Genomic DNA, 23,133 nt, shown 5'->3' with positions numbered 1-23,133 from the left:
GTTAACCATTTACCGTCCATGTTAAACAGAAATCACACATTCCCGCCGGTTGAACTGGTCTAATTTTGCCTTGCCAAGCTCTGCATAATATGTCGGGTCAAGTTGCAAGTCCTCATTTTCAACAAATGTTTTCTTCGAATGACCTCTTTGAGTCTGACTGGAGTAAATCTTGCAGAGAGGAGTAATGGGATGGCCAATTAAGTTTTGAGCTGGGAATTATGTGATTACTTCAACGCTAGAGTGAAATGGCAATACAAGGCCAAGGCATTTCCCGTGCAACAATCATGTTGAACTGCCTCTTTCAAAATTAGTGGTGAACGAAATACTTTCTCAAGTAATTCATATCTGTATATGCATTGCAGGGTGCAGAAAGGATTGTCTACGGTTGGCAATATGAAGTTGAACTGCCAGCTGCTCTCCATCCATTGTCCGTAGACTTCGACGTGCCCCACTTTTTCAATGCGCTTAGGTAGTTAGCAGGCATCAAAGATATCTATGCCATCTACTTGTCATTCAACATCTATCACAGTTGACCAAGAGGTCTTAGTTCAACCCACAAGTGGTCAACCGCTTGCACATGAACACTAAAATACAACCCAAAAAAAAAAAAAAAATATTGGACAGAAACAAAACCAAGGGTAACATCCGAAGCGACCATCTAAAGTAAGTGCCTCCGTAGGCCAAGAATGATAACCCAATGTTGAACACTGGGGGAGAAAGACGAAAAATGACCGAGGTCAACATTCTATCCGTTACGCTTGAGGAAAAGCGGGACCCATACATCAAATTATCAGGTCACTTTTTTGCCCCGATAGTGCCCAAGGTCGACTTGGAGCAGATCTAGCTGGTCTTGGAGTGCTCCCAGAGTGCTCATGGAGTCCGGTAAGAGCTCTGTCCTACTCCGAGAGTGCTCATAGTAGGCTCAGACTAACGTCTGGAGCATGGAAAAGTTTCTCCTCTGGATGGTGGAATACAGTACTTTCCCCTCGGCTCTTGATGGTTATAACCGTTCGCATCCAACGCGACAGAGAACCTTCCAGATCCGCAAGCAGAATTCCAAATGTCAATGTGCCACAATCACTTGTCTTTGGTCACTCGGAGTGTTCCCAGCATTTGGCGACTGTGGGTGGTGTCTCTTTCCGTTCTATCCCCATTAGCTCCAAAAATCGACCGGACGTGGAAAGGGTGATTCGCTCAAGAATGGATTCCATGCTTGCCCTGAGTGGTAGGACACGCCCCCGTATTCCAGAGCTAAGGGCTAGGATTTGCGACGAGCTCTATCAAGCAACCGCCGGTGACTATTTCCGAATCAATCTGGCCCTCGATGATATCAGCAAGCGAGAGTATATCTCCGATATCAAGAATGTCCTGGAGAATGCAAGCAAGGGACGCACTACACAAATCAGGAAGGAAATCGAAGGACTCAATCACAACTGTTCCGAGACGGAGATTTCTGAGATCAATGAGATCATTCTCTGGATTCGACGCTATCGGCGACTCTTAACGCAAAGAGAGATGACCGTGGCTCTATATTCGGGGGGCGGGGAATCATCACTTCTGACGCTAGCGGACAAGATTAAGGAGAAATACCCTCTTTTCAGGATTACCAATAAGGCCGAGGTGATTTTCCGGGCTCCCGAAGTTGAGGAATCCATACCCAACAAGCGCCGTTCCTCCCCTACGCAGGAGGAGCATGACGTCTTAGGGGCAGCAGTCTCCCCGGGCGAAATCGCCATGGTCAAACATTTCCTCTCCACAGTCTGTCCACGGGAAACATATAACAAGTTAGACTTGGATAGGTTCCTCGAAGACAAAAAACAGGGTCGGAGGGACCGAATCTACAAGGACTATCCGCACATCGAGGAGGCCAAGATGGCGCTCACTTGCCTGCGCCTGATCACGGGGGAGACAGAGCAACCAAATGGAGATCTCTTATCGTACGCGAGAAGCAATTTTGCCCAACATCTGTCTGCCGTAAATTTGGCGCTCGTGGACATTGAATACAAGAAGATGTTTGGGCCCTACCTGGTCAAACTCTTCACGAATCACGCCTCCATCGATATCGCACTGAACAATAACGAGCTGCCTGGCCCCTCGGTAAAAGAACGCCGAATCGGCCGTGAGTTGATGTTCAGCGATGCGACCGCCAAACTCATCCTTCGCTGGCTGGGTGACACGGCGGTCATGTTGGAAGTCGACAATGAAGCTCGGGCTTGGATCACCGGTCTGCTTCATACTGAGGGCCACCGAGGATTGCTGACGCCAGCTGCGAAGTGGATGGCCACCCATCTGGTGCAAGAACCCCACTTCATACCACTCACCAAGGATGCTTTTCTCTTTGTCGCGAGCTTCCTCGAGAAGGTCAGTCAGCTCTTGATTTTGATGAAATGACGGGTTGAAACCTTGCTAACGACGGGCTGTAGTTTGAACCCAGTGACGAACCGCAGCAGCTCAGTTCTGTGAAACAAATTGAACAGGTCGAGCGGTGGTGCGAGGAAGTACTGAACGTACAGAAGAAGAATTCGTTGTGGCACACGCAAATCGGCAGCGTTCTGCAAGTCTGCACACACAACAAGCTTGCGGAGGACCGAGCCCGGCAAGCCCTGGAAATCGATCCAAACGACTGGAGAGCATCCACCCTGTTGTCCGGTCTGGTTGAGCCTCGTGATGGGCTCACGATCTTGAAGCCTGCCGTGCAGGCCCTTGAGTCCAGCGGCCAATGGAAGCGATCCTCTCTGGAGCGTGTGGGACTTGCCAAGATGCTGTTCATTATTGCGGATCTCAGCTGGCGTGAAGAGCAAATCGATGTCGCCATCGATTTCTGGACCAGGGCGGTGGAAGTCGATTTCACTAACTACGGTCGCGTGAACAAGTGTCTAAAATCCTATGCCAAGCGGGAGCGATGGTCGGACATCATTGCGATTCTGCGAAAGATACAGGAGAAATCCACGGAGAAGCTGCAGGGTCTATCGGAACTGATCGCGGCAGTTGGCGGTCGAGCATTCCCCCATAGACCGGTTTTGCAGGCGGCCATTCATACGGAACAGCTGGAATTCCTCGTGTCGGCCTATGAGCGCTCGATTCAACTCGTTGAAGTACGTGGGGAGCACACTACGCTATGCAATGTCCGGTACCACTGTGGACGAGCGGCCAACGCGCTGCAGAACGGCTCGTTCAAGGTGATTAAGCATTGGCGTCAGGCCCTCGATGGCGCCGACCCCTACCTCTTGTCGACACTAATCAGCAGTATCGCGCCATATTACGTGCAAAAGGCCAATGCGTCCGGGCCCGATACCGAAGCCGTGTCGGCTTATCTCAAGGAAATTGAAACGCTTCTTCCCGAGGGCGTCCCCGAAGCCGATGCCAACCTGCCTCCGAGAGTCTACATTGCCCGGTATTACTGGAGGCAAGGTAACGAGGCACAGGCGAAGCAGATTGCTCGAAATATCGTGCAGCTCAGTCTGGACATCCTCTCCGACGACGATGAAGAGAACGACCTTCCCGCCTACAACCAGCTCCAGTCGGTATTCCTCGCCTTTGGGGATATGAAAAACGCGTTGGCAACCAGGGCGCTCATTGTATTGAATTTCGGCGAGAAACAACGGATTGCTTGCGATGGCGACTGCAACCGCTCCTGGTATATGTCGGAGGAGACGCAGTGGTGTCAGGATTGCATCCAGGCCCATTTTGATGAAGAGTGTAGCCAGAAGATCGAGCAAAACGCGCTCCCATTTTCGGTTTGTAATAAGACCCATCGATCCCTGCGCGCTCCCCGGATGGACGAGTCCTTGAAGAGCCTCCCGCGGGGCGTGGTACCGTTTGGAGATGAGTTGATCTCGTTTCAGAATTGGTTGGGTCGCATTGAGAAGGATTATGTTAGCCTGGAGAACTGAGGATGGTGTGACCACACGCAATGTGTATAATATCGTCCATCATGACGGATCTGTTTTAGACCTGGCCAAAACCCTCCTCACGTTTAGCAGAATGACAGTCATGTGTAGCACGACCTCGAGGGATTGTTTCCCGTCCATCTGAGGGAAACTAGCTATTCTCGGGCGATAATCATTGGAGGAAATTGTCGAACTACGCGCATTTGGTCCTGTCAGGTAATCGTATGGTAATTCCCAAGATTGATCCAAGTGTCCCTCGGGACCTCACCTGGGCACTGTTGTAGGTTTTTAATTTCGTTTGTAATTTGGTACGCTTTGGTAGGGGTAGTCTTGCAGAAAGGGCGATGGATGTGCCCTCCTTGGAGCCCCTGGAATCCTGGGATGGCACGACATTCTGCATTGTGATTGGTCTGTTCTGGTATGACTAAGCAAATATGGGAAGGAAAGATCGTGTCAACATTGAGTGTCAAAACGGGTTTATATATATGGGAAAATCCAGAAAAGTGCATCCCTGGAAATTTGGTGTCATATGTGGATCTGTGTCATGTATGGGCATGTCAAAACTGGAAGTTGACTGTAGGAGCTATACACCCCGGACAAAGGCTGCCGACTTACCGTCCCCAACTTTACTTAAAAAACATGCAACTCTCATCATCCAGATCCACAGCTAGATACATACTTTTTGATCCCGTTTTAATCAATAACATCAAAACTCGTTCCACAGCCACAGTTGCTCGTAGCCCTTGGGTTATCCACAATCTTAAATTGGCTCCCAATCAACTCAGTCGTATAGTCTACAGTGCTACCGTGCAAAAGCTCTAGCGAAGGCTCGTCTATAACGACCTTGGCTTCGCCAGCTACCGTCGCGACGCCTTCCTCGCCCTCGAAGACGGTGTCTTCTTCAACGTCGATCTTGGATGCTGGCTCCAGGGACATCAGGTACTGGAAGCCATGGCAGCCGCCGCTAGTGACCGTGATGCGGAGGTGATGGTACGGGTTCTCCGACCCTGTGGCGGGGAGCGAGGACGTGGCGTCCGTGATCTCGTGGAGGCGCTGGCAAGGGCATTAGTTTGACCTGATCAGGGGAGGCCGGTGGAGGTGTGATGATATATGGATAGGCGACAGCGAGATAGAGACGACGAACAAAAGACAGCAAAGAGGCAATGGACAGCGGTAGGGAACATGGCAAGTTTAGCCGAGTGGCCACGTCAGCGGTGCAGGGGTCGTTCAGGGGGTTCAGGGTGCGATTTAGAGGGCTTCAGGCGGTTCAGGTGAAGGGCCTGAAGGCCTGAAGGGAAAGGACGCTAGACTCCAGGGGGGCAAAAAAAGGATGAACCCCGACATGCAACAGTCAGGATTCGCTGGTGGTCACCCACCCAACTACTAACTGACCGGCGTGTGGCTTAAGTACGGCTGAGCGGACGGGAAGCCCTGTTCTCCACACCCTGTGGTCGCATGTGTCAGTTTTACGCTTAACTATAGTCATATGCTAACATTTGCTTTTTCCAATGGTCGCCGTTCCCTTTGAAATTCAATCATTGTTTTGTTGCGTTTTTGATCGCTATCAACCATCGATTTGTGCCTCCTCATCAACAACGCCTTGCACAATGCCTTGCCAAATTGGACGACCTACGCGACATCCTGCGTGAGGTGTGGCACGACACCAAGGCCGCGGACTTAATTGAATAGGCCATATATTAAATAATCACAGTGCCAAGAATCATCACAATAAATAGGTGATAGCTAAGAACCCAGACATTTGGTGACCTCCAAAATTGGAACCATTGCCTTCATTGGGTACTGGTGGATACCAGAATTCTCGCTTCCGACAACTAGTGATAAGGCATGATGACGCGCACCTTTGGATGGCAATTAATGCAACAGCTTCACCACGCCGTAGGATTCCAATCATTGCCCAGCAACTATTTACCAGATACGGTATTGAAGAAGGCTGATCGCGGCCTAGAAGAAGACAGACTAGTCAACCACCGCCATCCCGCCATGGTGGAGTCAGGTAAAGACCGACCCTTAGTTTTCGATTGGTTCTGCAAGAATATGGGGAAAAGCACCTGTTGTAGACAAGGCTTCACCGGGGAGGCAAGTTATGAGGAGCCAGAATCTCCTATGATTTGGCCAGCGAACAGACCACCTCGTAGGACGGGGACACGGGAAGCAGAGTATTTGCGAGTTTTACGGGGAAATTGTAAATAATAATAAGTTCAGGTGAATTAACAGGAGACGCGACGATTGATATTCGCAGCATCATTCCACCAAAACAAAAAATCCACTCTGGCCACTCAAACATAGATCTCTAACACAGTCATGCCAAGATTTGAGAAAAGAGTGGATCCTGAACAAGCACCTGGTTATCCCCCTTCTTCATCGTAATACACACCTCCCACGGCGGAGTCGACCCGCTATTTTCTAGTGACACCCGCGATGGCAAAAAGATGCACCCACCTGGAACAAGCGCAAGCCCAGGCTCAAAATCTTCAATGTAGCCGAGCCTAGCGCCAAAATCTAGTGAATAGATCTTCAGGCTCCGCCAGCTGGTCACAATTATACCCGCGGGGTTCGCTTCGATCTTGGTCCAGTCGTCATACTCTGCGACGGCGGCGGATGCACTGTACGCGATGGTCTCGTCCATGGAGGCGAGTTTGTTGCGGATGTGCAGCGCTAGCTGGGTTAGGTGGAGCGAGTCTGCGTCCTCACCTGTTTGGCCTGCTGTCTCTTTAAAGTAGATTTCGTCGTGGACGGGGAAGATCGAGTTGCCCAAGTAGGTCTCTGGCAGCGGGGGCTGGATGCGGCTGCGCAAATCGACGGCCATTAGGAAGTCCGCGGATCCGGTCTTGTCCGCCCTGTCCGGGTGAAGGGTTCGATCGATGCAGATGACTAGCGTTGCAGTGATAATGTCGTTACTAGAGAGCCATGCGGAGGACTGTAGCTGAGGGAGAAACTGTGTGCAGATTGCTTTCACTTTGGCCACTTTATCTGGGCTAAATGTGTATCGTTTTGTCTCAACAGCGGAGGCCGCAGCTGATTCAATTGCATTCCACTGCTCGGTGGAAATATTTGGGTCGAAAATGGGCGTCCCGAGTTCCACGCTGTGGTCGAGGCGCACCTGGCATTGGGATGGGAAGCTCGAGACCTTCTTTCGGAGCTCACTATGGGTCTCTGCAATTGTCTGAGCGATAGGACATTTGGAGTCATCATTGGCCGTCTTGCAGCACTCGGCAACCGCTTCGAGGATGACGCCAGCCCCGGTGCCGTCGAAGACGCTGTGCCAGAAGGACATGGCCAGAGCAATCTTGCTAGGGAAGACATTGGCCTGGAAGCGGAGTACGGGTCTCTGCTCGGAAGCCGGAATGAACGTTGGCAGAGGGAGATAGGTATGGACTGGGTGTGTGCGGAAATCTTTATCGTGGTCGAAGTGCTTGACCTGCAGCATGGGGACCCCAGAGGGCGAACTGCGCGGGCGCGCGATGTGCATTCGGTTCTTGGGCCCCCCGGGCGCACTGTGGAGAATCACATCTCCAGCGAGCCAGGGCAATTGGGAGATCAGTTTATCTATGCCCTTCTGGAGGGATTGGACGGCGGTTTGGGGGTCGGCCGTGTCGAAGAATAGGATATACGGCAGAAAGAGCTTCGCGGGGATGTGATCCAGAGGGCTCAAGCCCAGAAGATCAGGTGTATCCGGCATGACAGGAGGGGAAGTTGCGAGCCCCAAAAGAAAAATGGAAAACGGACAGAGAACGTTTCTTCATTTTACTATCCGATTGTGATGAACCTCCTCAGCAGTTGCAGTAGCTCCATTTCCCCGCCCCTCGTTTCTCGGGTCCGTTGAATGCAGCGACAAACTAATGTAGGTATTAGTCTGGAACAGTCTCGCTTGCTAACGGTACATTATCCTAGCAGAGAAAAGATAGTCAGGATAGTCAGGGTTAGGGTATCTGACAGCCCAACGGGCGGCAAAAATTGCGCAATGATCACCATTGACAATTACTAGCATAGAAGGTAGCAGACGTATAACTCAATCCGGTCAATAATCATTGATGTGCTAGGTAGTGGGCCCGTGCAGAATGCATAGCATCCCCCCGTCCCGTCTGGGGCACAATTAAGTATCTCAGGAGCATAAAAACCTCAAATCTAATAATAAATTACGATGATCCGAAGAACTACCATTTCGTTTATTACAAGTCTGCTGATGCAGTGCCTTACGCATTAGAGATCGGTCATGCAAATGGGGGGCCAAACAAAGCGGGAGCTAACATGTGGTACAGTACCTGTGGAGGTGGATTTAACATAGCCGTGAGACACTTCTTCCTTCTTCCGGGTCACTCATCACTGTTCGTGTCCAAATCGTTGCTCATTTCATCCCAGGCGCAGCACCCAAGTCAATAAAGCGACTCATTGAATAATGACCACCGCAGCACCAAAGAGTCTGCCTGATCATGCACCCCCAATGGTATATACTGTGAGGGCCGTGGTTGGGGTATGCGCTGCTCTCGCTGTGATGGTCTGTGGTGTCAGGGTTTGTCAACTGACTGGTTCCGCAAGGACAAACATCTAAACTCACTCATATCTCCACAGCTCTACCTACGAAAGTTCGTGTTGCATATTTTTGGCCTTGATGACTACCTTGTGTTTCTTGCCTTGGTATGTACAGTTCTTCAATGGAACATGGACACACTTCTGATCACAAGGAAGGTTATGGTACTCGTCTTTGTAGCTCTCTCGATCACCCTCACAACATATGGCATCGGCTACCATCAGGCCACCGTTCCCACGGCGGATATGGTTGAGGTGGAGAAGGTCAGTGCTGATTGCAGCCTTATATGAATAGACTTTCGATACTTACATTGGTCTAGTATGTCTATATCTTATTCTGCCTATATCTCTGGGTGGCTTTGGCTGTTAAGTGCAGCCTGACAGTCTTTATTATGCAAATCTTCCCGACCAAATGGACTCGTTGGGTCGGATATGGTATTATGGCGTTCATGGCTGTCGTGACCATTTCTGGAGAGTTGCCCTTGATCCTGCAGTGCAGTCCTGTGGAGGCAGCGTGGGACAAAACGATTCCAAATTCCACGTGCCTCTCCAATACTGTGTTAGAAAACCTTCAGCTATATCAAGCGATCTTGATGCTCGTGTTCGATGTGATGATTATTGGTCTTCCAATGCCGACGATCTGGAAGCTTCAAATGCCCATCCGGCGGCGTCTGTCTATCATTGGCTTGTTTGCTATTGGTAAGTTTAACAAGGGGTATTTCAAAGATTTCGGGGCTGATTGAATGAAGGTTTCGTTGCGTGTGCAGGCGGACTCGCACGCATCCCACTTCTAGGGTTCCAGAAGAATTCCACCGACTATACATGTATGACTTGTCCTTTATCTGTCTAAATATCTCAATGCTAACCACTCTACTCTAGACGTCGGTGCTGTTCCCCTCATTTTGATGAACCTCGAATTTGCGCTAGGCTTAATCACCGGATCCCTGCCTACATTGCGTGTGCTGTTAAAGTTCATCCCAGGACTGAAAAGCAGTCCTAAGGGTACCCACGCGAGCCAGGAGTGGGCAGGCGGTGCCTCTCGTGGCGGATACCAATTGAGTGAACAAGGTCGCTGGGCGAATAAATTTAGAGGGAACAGTGGAGATGCAAAAAGTATCGAGAGCGAGAGCCAGCAGCGAATCCTCGTCACTTCAACCGTGGATATTCCATAGGTATACCTGGCGAAAGAGCTTCCACGTAAGGTACATGGTGTGACTGCTGGTCCTAGGTCCGCTAGCGCCGATATTCATGCTTCTCTCTTACTTGCTCTAGAAAATTCTATGTATATCATTCAGTTTATATTGCTGGAAATAGTCAAAAGGAATTTTCCAGACTGACAAATAAATTCCACAAGATGTAGTTTTGAGGATCTCAATTATGCACGTTTGTCGCCATAAAGGACGACAGACATAGGAAAAGAATATATTCAATCAGACTAGCTCACAGATCTCGCGTTTTCTAGGTTCACATGCTACGGGAATATGTAAATATCAGGTTCTTAACATGCACAGCGACCAATTTTCAAAGGCGTCGACTCCGCTGTATGCAAAAGTACTTGCTCTGGCTTCGCGCAATCTTCTCGCGGTTGGTGTCATTCTGAGGTATGATTTCGAAAGATTTCATGAACTCTGCCTCGACTTTCACAGCCCCTGAATTTTGCCAAAAAAAAAAAAAAAAAAAAACCTCCTTTCAGGGAACAACTGATACAGAGAGCCCAAAAAGCTAAAGTGAACCAGATTACCATGGGGTAGGAACTGGAGCTATACTCTGGTCATGCAACTGCTTTCACATACGTTGGGACAGCTCGGCGTTACATGGAACAGAAGACGTTGAGCATTACGATCTCCGCACACAAATAGGTTGGTCACTTTCATTTCGATTTTCATTCAATCAACCTAATTAATTCATTTATCTAGAAATTATCCAAAGGAAGTGGATAGTGTGTTGCACTTGTTGATCATGACATACTCCGGCGTCACATCAAACGCGAGACGTTTGAGCTTTGAGCTAGACATGCAAATTCGTCTAGTGATTTGCTAGAAAAAGTAAATGTGAGAACTACAAATATACACCACACCTGACCTGATGACCAGAGTGCACGCAACAGGTTCACCCCAATCAAAATAGAACAGACAAACGATGCAGAGTAAGACATCCAACCGGCTTTAGGTTGAATGGCACTCAATTCAGTCAGTCCCAAGCGCCGAGATCTGATCAACAGAAAGTAAAAAAAAAAAAAAAAACTCCGGGTCCTTCGCTATTCCAATATCGGACACATTCATCCATGCTAGTTACTTTCCTAAGACAGCTAAATCACAACCACAGGTGGTATACAGCTCAGCTCAGCCTCCACGGTTGAAGCCTTCCTGCTGCCAGTCATCACCGTGCAGCTGACCACTCCCACTACCGCTGCCAACACCACTGCCGCCGCCACTACTCCCATATGCGGCCGCGGCGGCGCTACCTACGGCGCTCATGGCGGCATGTTTCTCGATCTCCATCGTGCTCATATAGTAAAGCATGGTGAAAATGAGAATATGCAGGGCGAAGCAGTACCCCGCAAAGAGATTCCGGCTGGTCCGGTTCGCGAGGATAACGCGGGTAAGCGAGAAGACGATCCATTCCGGAAGGCTCATGCGCTTGTACGCTCGTGCGGATTCACGGCCGCGGAACGCTGCAAATGGCGAGATGCGAGCTTCGTAGGCGGACTGATATCGGTCCAGAGATAACCCTGAGGGTGTGTCTGCGTTGTAGACGGATGTCGAGCTTGGTGCGTTTGCATAGGACGATGCAGATGTCGAGGCGCCGTTGCCGCCCCGGCTGTAGGTCGACACGTACCGGGTCTTTTCGTAGAGACTCAAGTTGTCTTTCTGGAGAGAGGCAACTTCCTGTCGAAGGGATTTGACTGTGCTGTACATCTTCGACAGCTCCTCCTCTAGCTCGGAGTTCTTTTTCTTGAAGCGATCTCGCTGCGCTTGAACCATGGGCAGGATGCCTGACCCACCGCCCACGGCCTCCCCTGCACGGACCGCATCCATGGTGTTCCCAGACACCGCGCTCTGGTCGAAGCCAGAAATGATAGATGAGGTGGGTGATGCCGCACCCCGACGCGACGGGTATCTCGAAGAGTAAGTGCCAGCGACAGACATTGCTCCTGATGGGAATGTATTGGCCGCCTCTTGCTGCACGGAGAGCAGGTCATTTTCGAGAGTGCTTGACAGACCACGAGACTTTTCGAGTTCCATTTTCGTCGTCGAAAGCTCGCCGCGCAAGCTCTCGAGTTGGCCCTGAATATCGCGGTGCGATACCCGTAGTAGCGTAAGTTCGTCCGTCAATTTCTTGTTTCGAGCCAGTAACAACTGCTCCAGGTTCTTGTCCTTGGATTTCGTGGCAGCACCGTTGGTGTCGGCTCGCGTCTCTTCAGCTGCCTCGCCCGTTTCGTCATCATCACCCGTAGTGAATTCAATGGACTTGATCATCTCTAGCTCCCGACGAATATCTTCGTAGTCAGACATCTTGTCCAATCGTGATCGCAACTCGTCCCTCTCGGCTAAAGTCTTCGAGCTAGTCCGCTCCGATTGAAGGAGCTTGGCTTCCCAAGCGTGTCGGTCAGAGTCCTTCTCATAGCGTGCAGCATCCAGTTTCCGCAAGAGGGCCGAGTTCTCCGACTGAAGGCGCTGATACGCAGGGTCATCATCGACGGACGCGGATTGGTGCGAATGTGATACAGCTTGGGCCAACTCGAGCCGCAGCTGCTCGTTCCGTGCCTCCACTTCTCCTAAGCGCAAGCTTGTTTTCTCCAGATCAGCAGAAACAAGCTCTAGCTCAGCCGCAGTTGCGCCGCTCCGAGAGTTGTCATTGTCAGCGCCTTCGCCCAGACGTTCGGACACTTCATAGCTCGCTTTGACTTCTTTCAGCAAACGCTCCTGATTCTCCACCTTCTCTTCCAAGCTCTTTTCCTTAGCGGCCCAGTTGTTTGTCTTTTCTGACAACACTGCTTCCCAGGATGCTTCAATCTCCTTAGCCCTAGTCTCCTGGGTTTCCTCCAACTTCTTGCGCGCAGCGCGCTCTTCCTGTAGCCGCTTCTCGGTTTCCTCTTGCTGTGTGGTAAGACGTTCAACAGACCGCTGCAATTGGTCTTTCTCGGAGGTGAGTTTAGGGACTGTATCTTCGGAAAGCACGAGGGAATCGACCGAGGCTTCGAGGAGTGGGTATGGATCTGGTGCTTCGGATAGAGAGGAGTACAGTTGCAGGAAGGCGGACGAGGATGTTTTCCCTTGGTTGGTCAGGACGTCGATGAAGGACTGGTATGCTGTGGATGTGTTAGTTGTTTATTACATGTCCGCGCATCTGTACCCTCACCTTTCAACAGCCCTTTGTACTCGGTCAGTTTGGACTGGTCGTCGAGTTTCTTAAAGTCCTTCGTCTTCTGCGCGAGGTCCTTCCTTTGGACGAGGGAGTCCCGCTGCTGCGCAACGATATCCGAGGCCGTGGTATCGAGCTTGGCGATTGTCGCTGCCAAATCAATGCCTAGCCCAACATGTCAGTGGCCGCTCCAGCGTAACTTGTGGAGATCTTACCTCTCCAGGCGGCAATCGCGCGTTGGTACTTGGTTGTTTCCTCGGAGAGTTTGGCGGAGACTGGAGGTTGAGATTCCTGGCCACCCTGTGCGGTCTCATCAGGCACAAGGCCCTCTGTGATGGCGAAGGAGTCCATGTTGACCCTGCCAGAGAAGATGGGGACCAAGTGTCACTGCGCGGAGAACGGGACACGCGGCGCCCGGACCGACGATGATCCGATGATTGCGACCGAGCAGGGATAGTATGTAGGTTAGGTAGTATTCACGGAGATTCACGGAGAGATGGTAATCAATATATATCATAGAGAGTTAATATATGTAGGAAGAATAATATACTCCCGTAACTACTCTCGAGGGCAGTGCCTGAGTAGTCAGCTCCCCTGAGGCTGACTGGTCTGACCGCCTTCGCGCGCGGTAACTAGGCCCCATCAACAGCTGTTCCCCGAGCTGCCTGCTCACCACGCATGCCACCACCATGGCTCCGCCTGACGATGGATTTGGTCCTCGCAAACGGCGCAAGATTAGTCCGAAAGGAACCGTACCATATATCCTGCGGTCCCTGTTCGACCAGGTCCCCTTGACCACCGAGGAACACAGCTCCGAGGTGCATATCACCTGCGTGGAGTACTGGAGTAAGCTGCCCTCCCCGAACGGGGGGAGGAACTGCCACTAACCCAATGACTCGAAGATGAAAACTTATATATCGGCACATCTGCGGCAGAGATCCTGCACTTTGTCTGCCTGCCAGCCTCCGATGAATCGAACGAGCCCACCTTTATCCTGGCATCGCGGCTGCCGATCTTCTATGTGCAAGATGCGGCTCAGTCAGACAACCAGCCTGGTGTGCAACAGATCGTCATTCTATCCTCGGTGAATAAAGCGTGCGTTCTGTGCAACGGTACGGTCACCTTCTATCTGTTGCCAGAACTCAGCCCAGCCTTCGATTCGACCAAGGTCAACCCCTGCCGCTGGATAGGTGGATTGGATCTGAACCGAGACCCAACGGACGAGGAGCCTCCAACAGTGATGATTGCGATGCGGAACAGGATAATGTTGGTCCAGATTGGTGATGAGGCGAAACGAATCAAAAAGATCGATTTCCCCAGCTGCTTGGTCGCGGCTCGAAGAGGGACAATTGCCTGCGCAGCTGATACGCATTCATACTCACTGTTGGAGGTGGAACATCGGCAAAAGATTTCGCTTTTCCCAATATCCTCCTTGAGCGAGGTCTTTGAACCAGGACAGGTGGAAGAGACGAGGCCGGCATCCCACACCTCCCCGAGACGATCGCCGTCGTCATCCTATCCAAGCTCGCCTCCTACAGATGCACAGGTACATGCCAGAAGCACCAGTCTTAATGCGTTTGTGGGGATGCTACAGCCCCAGGCGCAAGCAAACCAGCAAGATCGAGCGTCAGCGGGAACGCCAGATCCCTTTACGTCTTCCGGGACTTTGAGACGGTCGAGCTCTGAAGAACGTGATGAAGACTCCAAACAGGTTACCGACGAGACGGAGGCTCCATCTACAGCCACCGACAGCTTAAAGCCGTTACCACCACTACCGAAGCCAATAACGAAACGACTACTCCAACCTCACGTGGCATCTCCAACGCCTTCTGAGTTCCTCCTGGTGACTGGTACGGACGAAAAGGAACCGGGTGTTGGGATGTTCGTGGACATGGACGGCGAAGTCGTCCGAGGCACGATCAATTTCCATAAATATCCGAAATCTATTGCGATCGATACGGGCGAGGATGATCAGCTGCTTCAGCCAAATGACGAGGATCGCGAGGAGTGGATCCTTGCCGTGATTGACGACAGTATAGAACAAGAATCATCGCGATACCTACTGGAAATGCAACGGTGGGATGACGACCCCGCAGAAATCGAGCGCAACAAGCGATGGATAGAAATACCCTGTGCTGCAGAAACAACTGCAGCTCAAGTGGGCCTAGGCCATACCATCAGTCCGAGCCATCTCGAACTGCATGACGTTGGCAAGATTCTGCAGATGGTTCGCCTCAAGACCTCGTCGTTATTGCCCTATGCCCCGGACCCCGACCCAAGGACGCAGGCATCGATCGAACATATCCAAAGAGAGAAAGAGCTCCTCGAGTCTCAAGAATCGACCGACTCTGAAGGGCCTAAGAAACCAGAGAGAACATCTTCCCGAAATTGGGAGACTCAACGGATTGCCGAAGAAGCCAGATTCGCGCGTGGGCTAGGCAAGCTTCAAAGCAGCCTTCTGGTGTGGTCAGGCTCTCAGATCTGGCGCGTGCTGCGCAACCCCTTGGTCGTCCAGCTCGAGGATAGTCTGCAGAATGCCCAAAAGGGTGCGGTCTTAGACCGGGACGCCGTCGTTGACTTGATGATGTCTTTTCAGGACACCGAGCCCAACTCCGAGGCCGAATTCATTGGCTTGGGCTATATGAAGCAGAAAGCAAGTTTGCTGCTGTACGGAGACTTGTTCTCGATGAAACCAGAGAATCGCAGCGACGCAGTCATTGACACCACGGAACGAGCACTTTTGATTGGTGACTTGGATCCTCGCCTGGCATTATTGTTCATCCCACTGCTGCGATGCGAGGTCTTGCAAGGCCCACAAGGGATTTGGATACATGCTGGCTTGGCGACTGTTGTAGAAAAGTATATCGAAGTGGTCGGCAAAGCGGACCATGCCACTTCTGGGTCGTCTGTCTTGGACATGGTGAAGCGCTTCCTCTTCTCTTGGCAGCAAAAGAGAGGATATGGGAGTATCACTGACGAAGACTATGTCTTTGACTCCACCGACGCCGCGCTCTTGCATCTACTTCTGGAGCAAGATGCCAACTTGACCGCAGGGCACCGGACGAAATCGTCGACTTGCACTGAGCTAGACAGACTCGTTGATTATTGGAAGGGAAACTTCGAGCGGGCAGTGGCGCTTCTAGAAGAATACCAGAGACTTTTCCTGCTCAGCCGTCTTTACCAGAGCCAGAAAATGTTTCGCAATGTGCTCAAGACATGGCGCAGGATTATTGATGGAGAGAACGATGCCAGTGGCGAGGTTACCGTGGCTAGTGTCGAAGCCCAGATGCGCAGGTACTTGGTGAGGATCAAAGACCCGCAGTTGGTCGAAGAGTACGGCGCGTGGCTGGCGGCGCGCAACGCCGAGCTAGGAATCCAGGTGTTTGCAGACAATTCGAGTCGGGTGAGAATCGATCCTGCGGATGTGGTGAAATTGCTTAAGGAGCGAGCTCCCAATGCCGTCCAAGTTTACCTGGAGCATCTGGTTTTTGCCAAAAACGTAAGTCTCAACCCACCCTCTTCGCTATGCGTGTCTAATTTTCGTGCAGTACACACAATACGCCGACGACCTCATTTCTTACTACTTGGATACCGTCCTCTCCGTGCTTCAGTCTTCCCCTGCCGCGCGAACCTCTCTTTCAGAATCCTACTCAACCTACCGAGCCCTGCGGCCCCCGAAACCAACTTACCTCAACTTCATCACCGCGAACACCCCCGCCGAATCCTGGTGGCAGTCTCGTCTGCGTCTCCTCCAGCTCCTAGGCGGCAGCTCAGGCACCCAGTTCACCACCTCGCCCGTCCCAACCGGAATCAGCTACTCAATCCCCGCTGTTTTGGAGCGCATCGAGCCGTTCCAGAATGAGCTCGTCTCGGAATGCATCATTCTCGACGGACTACAGGGTCACCACCGCGCCGCGCTCCGCCTGCTTACCCACGGACTAGGCGACTATGACTCCGCCATCCGCTACTGCCTATTCGGCGGGCCACGCCACCATACCGGCAGCAGTGCGCCGCCCGAACTCGCCGAGCATGGTCTGCAATCGACGCTGTTCCGACATCTGCTGGACGAGTTCCTGCAGATACAAGACCTGTCCGACCGCATCGAGCGCACGAGCGATCTTCTCGCCCGCTTCGCGGCCTGGTTCGATGTTCGCGAGGTACTGGATCTCGTCCCCGAGGCTTGGAGCGTGGATATCATCGGTGGATTTCTCGTGCACGTTTTCCGGTCTCTCGTTTCGCAAAGCCGTGAGGCGCGTGTGGAGCGTGCGCTCAGCGCGAGCTTGAATCTGCGCGTGGGAGTGGAGTGCATTGATGGCATGGAGAAGGCTGGGCCGTGGGTTGAGGAGACAGATGGCGTGCGGCGCTTGAAGGATCTGACGATGCGTCCTTTGCCGAGGCCGCCTGGGGAACCCGAAGATGGCGATGCTGATGAACAAGGCGATGATGGGGAGGGGGATGATTATGGGGATATGGTGCGACCTGTTGCGCCGTAGAATTTGGGATCTGTACAGAATCTATGATACCTCTTGAGACTATATCTTCCTCAATTGAAGCGTTATGACTATGCATGTTATTCCTGGTGCTGGTTTAATCTTTGTTCTTGCATTTGCTCTTTTCTGTGGTGTCTAGGTAGTTATATCCTTGGGAATTTTGAAGATGAAGCGTCCAGCAGTGAATGACTTTTATCATTCGAATCCCGTGAATCAAAAGAAACCCCGCATCCAATAATACGCCCCTCCATTCCCTTCGTCCATAACCGATGAGCCATGATTTGGATATATGAGAAAGAAGCCCCAATAAGACATTGGTGCCTCAAACCGGCAGCTTTCTCTACTGAAATGCGAACTGATCATGATGAAATGAAACCTTGAGGGACGTTTCGCATGGCGCCAAGGCAACCGCGCCAAGAATGTAGTGAAACCATGAAATCCTTGACCGGAGAGGTACATAGTAAAAAACTATTTACTCCTCGGGTTGCACGAACGGATTGGCGATCTCCTCGCTGCCGTCCGCGGGCGAGATCAGCACGATCAGAGTGCCGCGGGCGACGATCAGGCCCAGCGAGCGGGTCGTTTGATTGCCCTCGTCATCTAAAATCAGTCAGTAAAAAAAGAGAAAATTGAATTACAGAGACGACGCACCGCGCATAGATTCCTTGACGTCGTCGAGAACCAGGTTCATGAGCTGGTCGTAGCCCTTGAGGATTCCAGAGACTGCAAAAAGCAAGTTAGTGAAACGTTTCCTTCAAGTGGGGTGACAATCAAAAGAAAAAGAAAAAGAAAAAGGGGGAAATACCCTCGCGACCACCATTAAACTTCACCTGGACCTCCTTATCCATGTACTTGTTGAGGTCGAGGATGTTTTCCTTTTGGGCTTCTCCTGCGCACCGCCACCACCGCCACTTTTCTGCTGCGAGCCCTGCTGGCCGCGCGGTCCACCGCGGCCACCACCACGGCCCCCTCGGAACGAGCCTCGTTCGGACATGGCTTGGCTGGTTAGCAAGCACGTCACAAAAAGAGAAAAAGAAGCGCAGGGCAGAAATGTCAACGTTGGGCGATGAACCGATTGGGATGGGATTTGGTGGTGGGGGGTCAGTTGTGCTTTTTTCTCGCAACCCGCGGACAGCGGACCAGTAGAGAACCAGGGAACCGGGGGGAAGTCAAAGAGGAAGGAATGTGTATGAGGGATTTTCCGCTAGGACAGACAGACAGACATACCTAGACTGGGGGTACTAGCTAGATCAAGCGAGAGGAGGTGAATGGAGGTGGAAAGAGAGGGCAGAGAGTGGTTGGATTCCCGCCCCGGCTGTAACAGATCCATACATACATACCGCCCCCCTTTGCACTAATAATGTTGTTCCCGCCCAGTAGAGCCAGGCAGCTGCAATACCACATGCTGGATCGACGGGGCGATTACGCCATCTCTGGAGACTGTGCACCATAGTCTATTCAGTGCGGACAAGCCTTTTCACTGGTCCGATGACTGGAATACCATTTAGGGTCATTTCCACCGTCTTTTAGTTGAGTTTCAATGCTCCTATATAGTACTAGCAGGACCCTGGAGGGAATATTACCGTGACAATACCCATACTCAGCGGAGTCCCGCCTCCGCTGGCACATCCGTTGTGTCTTGCCTCTGTCTCGGTCGAGATCTCCCTCCCTCTCTCTCTCCCTCTGTCTCTTCTACCCTCATGGTCTCAGGCTCATCTTCCCCAGCGGCGACCCCCGCTTCCCTGCAGCTCTAACACCTTTTTTTTCCTCCTTGCTCTTTTCTCAACGCTTGACATCTTCAATTTTGGCCGATACTGGACCGCCCTCACTCGCCATGGAGTCCCGAGTAGAGACGGCGGAGCCGTCCAACAAGCGACCTCGGTCTCCCACCGGCGACTTCCCTCCCCTGCCCGCCAAAGCCCCCAAGACGCACTCGAACCACCTCCAGATCAACTATCTCGCCCGCCAATACCCGGACAACCTCCCGCTGGTGTCCGTCGACGACACCATGCCGGCGATCATCCACCTCCTCGGCGAGTACGACGGCGTGCTGCACCGGCACGAGAGCATCGCCGGCAACCTCGGCGCATGCCCGCTGGGCCCGATCCTGATCAAACGCTTCGAGCGCCTCTTCGACGGGCCCCCGCGCGTGCTCAAGACGCACGGCAAGGACGGCCCCACCGTCACCTGGTTGGATGTAGTCGAGTTCGCCAAGAGCAAGCCCGAGCAATTCAACCTGGAGAAGCAGCGCGACGGCGTGCGGGTCTGTCAGTTTTACACAAAACAGTGTCGTGTGGAGATCAGCGAGGAGGACTTTGTGCTCATCGCCTCCGGCATGCCGCAAAAGATGATTCCGCCGCAGCCGATTATCGAGGACGAGGAGAAGGAGTTGGGCGCACTGGAAATCTTGGAGAAGAATATGCAGCAGATAATCCAGATGGCCGACCAAGGTGAGTAGGGATTGCTCCGGACGATGTTGATATCAAAATCTAATTGCGGCATTTATAGTTTCTGCACGAGCTCGGCAGCTGAACCACCGCATGAAGAACCGGCGGACTGCCATCGTGAGCCGGCGAGAGAACGATGTGTCTCTGCAACAGTCCCTCTCTGCCGGGGAGCCCTGGCGTGAGGCGAACGGTCACGGCTCGGGATCGCTCTACGCCTCCTCGCCCGCGGCCGGGTTTGTCGCTGTCAACGCGAATCGCCATGACGATGAAGAGAATCTTTCATCGCAGTTTATGTTTTCTCACTCCAACACTGACAATGTCACCATGATCAACGGCACCTCGATCAAGGGCGCATCCCCCACGACGCGCGCCGAGCTGATGAAGAAGTTCTTTACCACGGCAGACCGCCAGGCGCGCGGCTATGATGATGCATCGAACCCCAACCCGCAGCCCGCACCGCCGCGGCCACGGGTTTCCGATGCAGCCGAGTACAGCCTTTATAATACCGCGGTGAACCCGGTCGCCATCCCCAGCACGCCGTCCTCGCTACTGCCGCCCCCAAAGGCGAGCTCTCAAGAGAAAGAAGATGGAGGGCTGTGGAAGCTGGAAATGATTGCGCGCATGAACGAGTTGAAGCGCGGGGAGCGCCTGATGCCGCCTTGCGATCGGTGTCGGCGGCTGCACATGGACTGTCTCAAGAACCTGACGGCGTGCATGGGATGCACCAAGAAGCATGCCAAGTGTTCCTGGAGGGAAGTCAAAGAGGAGGAATTGCTTGCGGTCCGACCGCACATCTTATTTCCCTCCCGCTCAGGCGAAGGGTCCCCAGGTGGTCTTCCTACGACCGGAGCACATACTCCGAGCAGCGCCCCAGCGCCCCTGGAACGTCCCGAAGGGTCATTGAGAGTCGCTCAACATCATTCGCATCATAACCGGCGCGAATCCGCCCCGAGTGCCCCGCATATCGAGTCCGGGTCGACCGCCTCGATGGCCCCGGACAGCTCACCCCGGCGAGCCCTGAGCGAGAACGATCAACGCTACCACGAACGGCGCGTCCCAGCTGGGACCACCCACCGGCCACCCCACCCGGATGACGATGATCCCGACGCAAACCAGCGCCTGATGCAGGCTATCCTCGACACGGTGGACCACCACACGCGCGTGGCCGCTGCCGTCCAGGAGAAGGAGCGTGGGGCCGAACGGCCCGGCGACGGCAGCAATGATCGGGATGCCGAGCGCGATCGGGATGCCGAGCGCGATCGGGAGCGACGACTGGTGCAAGCCTAGTGTGGGACGTTGGTCGTGGGTGTTAGTGTGTACAGCGAAAACGAGGGCGTTACTATTGTATGGTTTGTTTTTGTTTACCAGCGCTTGGAGTTCTGTTTGGACGGAGTGATGGACGGACGGAATGGGATTTCTGCGGGATGCATGGAAATAGTTCGCATTTTGGCCATTCGTGTTTCTATATTTCTATACCAATTGGATTTGGCGTAGCTACAAAGGTACTAGTTCTAGGATAAGGTCCATCCGACAGGAAGAGTTTATAGCCGGGTGATGCTCCACAATGAGTGCGGAATGCTTCCTAACATTGGTCATCATCCGGTGGGGTTATTAACCTTGAGAGCTGCACAGTTGTAGCTGAGAGTATAACCGGCGGAACATGATTTACTAGGTAGATCCTGCTCAATTGGTGTGAACTAAGAACTGCTCCGTAATTCCGTGGCCAACATTGGTTGACTGGCGGGGTGTGTAGTGGGGTGTGTGTGTCTATGCTAGTTAACTAATTATCAATCTCTGAATCATCGAGAACGGGACTGCGGGGAGACGCCAACTGCCGAGTTCAACACCGGAGAGAAGTGATTTAAATAAGACGCAACCCCTTCCCCAGATTCTGGATCCTTTCATTGATCTGATTCCCTCCCACTTCCGCCGTCACCATGGATCCCTCGCAGGTCAAGATCCCGCCGATGAAAGATCTCACGACGGAGAACATCACCGAGAATGTCATCACCATCAACTCGCTCTGCGAGGACCCGCGCATGAAATACGTGCTCGAGCGCCTAGTCACGCACCTGCACGACTTTGCGCGCGAGACCCGTCTCAGCAGCGACGAGTGGATGACGGGGTTGCAGTTTTTGACGGAAGTGGGACAGATCTGTACGGATGTGCGGCAGGTATATATATACCCCACGGCGTATAACATATTATCACTATTGTCAAGGACAGGTTCTAATGCGGGCAATTGACACAGGAATTCATCCTCCTCTCCGACGTACTCGGCCTCTCCATCCTAGTCGACTCAATTGACCACCCCAAACCACCGGGCTCAACCGAAGGCACAGTCCTGGGCCCATTCCACACCCACGACGCCGAAGAGATGCCCGCTGGCGAGTCGATGTCGCACGACCCCTCCGGCGAGCCACTGCTGGTCGTCTGCACTTTGCGCGATACAGAGGGGCGTCCCGTCGAGGGCGTCAAGATCGATATCTGGGAGACGGATTCCTCGGGCCATTATGATGTGCAGTATGCCGGGCGCGAGCAGCCCGAGGGGCGCTGTATTATGCGCTCGGATAAAGAGGGCATTTTCTGGTTCAAGGCTATTACCCCCGTGCCCTATCCCATCCCCCATGACGGGCCTGTTGGAAGGCTGTTGAAGAAGTTGCATCGCCATCCGTATAGGCCGAGCCATATGCATTTCATGTTTGAGAAGGAGGGTTATGACCATTTGATTACGTATGTTTCAGTCCCTCCCTTCCTTCCTATTATACCTGTGGGGGAGAGATATGCTGATGATATGATAGCGCACTCTACCTCCGTAACGACCCCTACGAAACCTCCGACGCCGTCTTCGGTGTCAAGGACTCCCTCACCGTTGACATCGGCAAGGCGGGCCCGGAGATAGCGAGCAAGTACGGCGTGCCGGAGGGCCATGCCTTGCTCACGTATGACTTTGTGCTTGTTTCTGATGCGGAGACGTCTGAGCTGCGCGCGAAGAACTCGATCGTTGCGCTGGATAAGTTGGGCCGGAAGGTGAAGATTGTTAATGGGTTGCCTATTCCGGATTTGGATTGAACAATACAACACATAGGTGCGATGGAATCTGGAGTTGAGTGGCGGGGAAGTATTTATGGGTGGATGATGGATGCAATTCTGTATATACCTTTTCGTTTAGTCAGTTCAAGAGATTTTGAGAATATTTGAGGGAAGATATGTCCCACAAGATCCGAATGGAACGCGTCAGTCCTGCCGATGATTGTCGACGCCATCTCTCATAATTGCTGCACCATTCAGTTCACATCAGAATATACGCCTCAGCCATAAAGATATGACTAGTTGTTTAACTTGTTTGTTCGTGTCAGAGTGCAGTGCGTGGTTGGACTCAGTGTGACACAC

At 52.5% G+C, this 23,133-nt stretch overlaps 9 protein-coding genes across 9 annotated transcripts; 5 read left to right on the top strand and 4 right to left on the bottom strand.

The window, feature by feature from the left end:
* Positions 1–1,200: 1,200 nt before the first annotated feature.
* N7474_004967 (tetratricopeptide repeat protein) lies at positions 1,201–3,893 on the top strand (the record flags this gene model as incomplete). The annotated part of the gene is made up of 2 exons (XM_057196382.1): positions 1,201–2,361; positions 2,424–3,893. The coding sequence occupies 2 exons, from the start codon at positions 1,201–1,203 to the stop codon at positions 3,891–3,893; spliced, it is 2,631 nt and encodes an 876-aa protein (XP_057053778.1).
* Positions 3,894–4,583: 690 nt separating this feature from the next.
* N7474_004966 (Iron-sulfur cluster assembly accessory protein Isa2) lies at positions 4,584–5,074 on the bottom strand (the record flags this gene model as incomplete). The annotated part of the gene is made up of 2 exons (XM_057196381.1): positions 4,584–4,943; positions 5,060–5,074. 2 exons carry the CDS (start codon positions 5,072–5,074, stop codon positions 4,584–4,586), a joined length of 375 nt encoding a protein of 124 aa, XP_057053777.1.
* A 1,136-nt stretch (positions 5,075–6,210) lies between these two features.
* N7474_004965 (uncharacterized protein) lies at positions 6,211–7,590 on the bottom strand (the record flags this gene model as incomplete). Its single annotated transcript, XM_057196380.1, has 1 exon — positions 6,211–7,590. The coding sequence occupies one exon, from the start codon at positions 7,588–7,590 to the stop codon at positions 6,211–6,213; it is 1,380 nt and encodes a 459-aa protein (XP_057053776.1).
* A 717-nt stretch (positions 7,591–8,307) lies between these two features.
* Positions 8,308–9,610, top strand: N7474_004964 (uncharacterized protein; the record flags this gene model as incomplete). Its single annotated transcript, XM_057196379.1, has 6 exons — positions 8,308–8,421; positions 8,481–8,546; positions 8,598–8,702; positions 8,759–9,137; positions 9,206–9,262; positions 9,318–9,610. The coding sequence occupies 6 exons, from the start codon at positions 8,308–8,310 to the stop codon at positions 9,608–9,610; spliced, it is 1,014 nt and encodes a 337-aa protein (XP_057053775.1).
* Positions 9,611–10,780: 1,170 nt separating this feature from the next.
* Positions 10,781–13,154, bottom strand: N7474_004963 (CCAAT displacement transcription factor COY1; the record flags this gene model as incomplete). Its single annotated transcript, XM_057196378.1, has 3 exons — positions 10,781–12,750; positions 12,801–12,968; positions 13,019–13,154. 3 exons carry the CDS (start codon positions 13,152–13,154, stop codon positions 10,781–10,783), a joined length of 2,274 nt encoding a protein of 757 aa, XP_057053774.1.
* A 338-nt stretch (positions 13,155–13,492) lies between these two features.
* N7474_004962 (uncharacterized protein) lies at positions 13,493–17,296 on the top strand (the record flags this gene model as incomplete). The annotated part of the gene is made up of 3 exons (XM_057196377.1): positions 13,493–13,649; positions 13,706–16,302; positions 16,352–17,296. The coding sequence occupies 3 exons, from the start codon at positions 13,493–13,495 to the stop codon at positions 17,294–17,296; spliced, it is 3,699 nt and encodes a 1,232-aa protein (XP_057053773.1).
* Positions 17,297–17,765: 469 nt separating this feature from the next.
* On the bottom strand, positions 17,766–18,287 carry N7474_004961 (U6 snRNA-associated Sm-like protein LSm7; the record flags this gene model as incomplete). The annotated part of the gene is made up of 3 exons (XM_057196376.1): positions 17,766–17,893; positions 17,945–18,045; positions 18,124–18,287. 3 exons carry the CDS (start codon positions 18,285–18,287, stop codon positions 17,766–17,768), a joined length of 393 nt encoding a protein of 130 aa, XP_057053772.1.
* Positions 18,288–19,127: 840 nt separating this feature from the next.
* N7474_004960 (Zn(II)2Cys6 transcription factor domain-containing protein) lies at positions 19,128–21,027 on the top strand (the record flags this gene model as incomplete). The annotated part of the gene is made up of 2 exons (XM_057196375.1): positions 19,128–19,743; positions 19,802–21,027. 2 exons carry the CDS (start codon positions 19,128–19,130, stop codon positions 21,025–21,027), a joined length of 1,842 nt encoding a protein of 613 aa, XP_057053771.1.
* A 650-nt stretch (positions 21,028–21,677) lies between these two features.
* Positions 21,678–22,812, top strand: N7474_004959 (intradiol ring-cleavage dioxygenase; the record flags this gene model as incomplete). The annotated part of the gene is made up of 3 exons (XM_057196374.1): positions 21,678–21,914; positions 21,992–22,473; positions 22,542–22,812. The coding sequence occupies 3 exons, from the start codon at positions 21,678–21,680 to the stop codon at positions 22,810–22,812; spliced, it is 990 nt and encodes a 329-aa protein (XP_057053770.1).
* Positions 22,813–23,133: the final 321 nt, after the last annotated feature.

Source organism: Penicillium riverlandense (assembly GCF_028828495.1).
Source record: "Penicillium riverlandense strain IBT 135883 chromosome Unknown utg000003l_segment0_segment0, whole genome shotgun sequence".
In the NCBI taxonomy this organism is placed as follows: domain Eukaryota; kingdom Fungi; phylum Ascomycota; class Eurotiomycetes; order Eurotiales; family Aspergillaceae; genus Penicillium; species Penicillium riverlandense.
The sequence above is the reverse complement of the archived record's forward strand: the minus strand, read 5'-3'. Positions and strand labels throughout refer to the sequence as shown.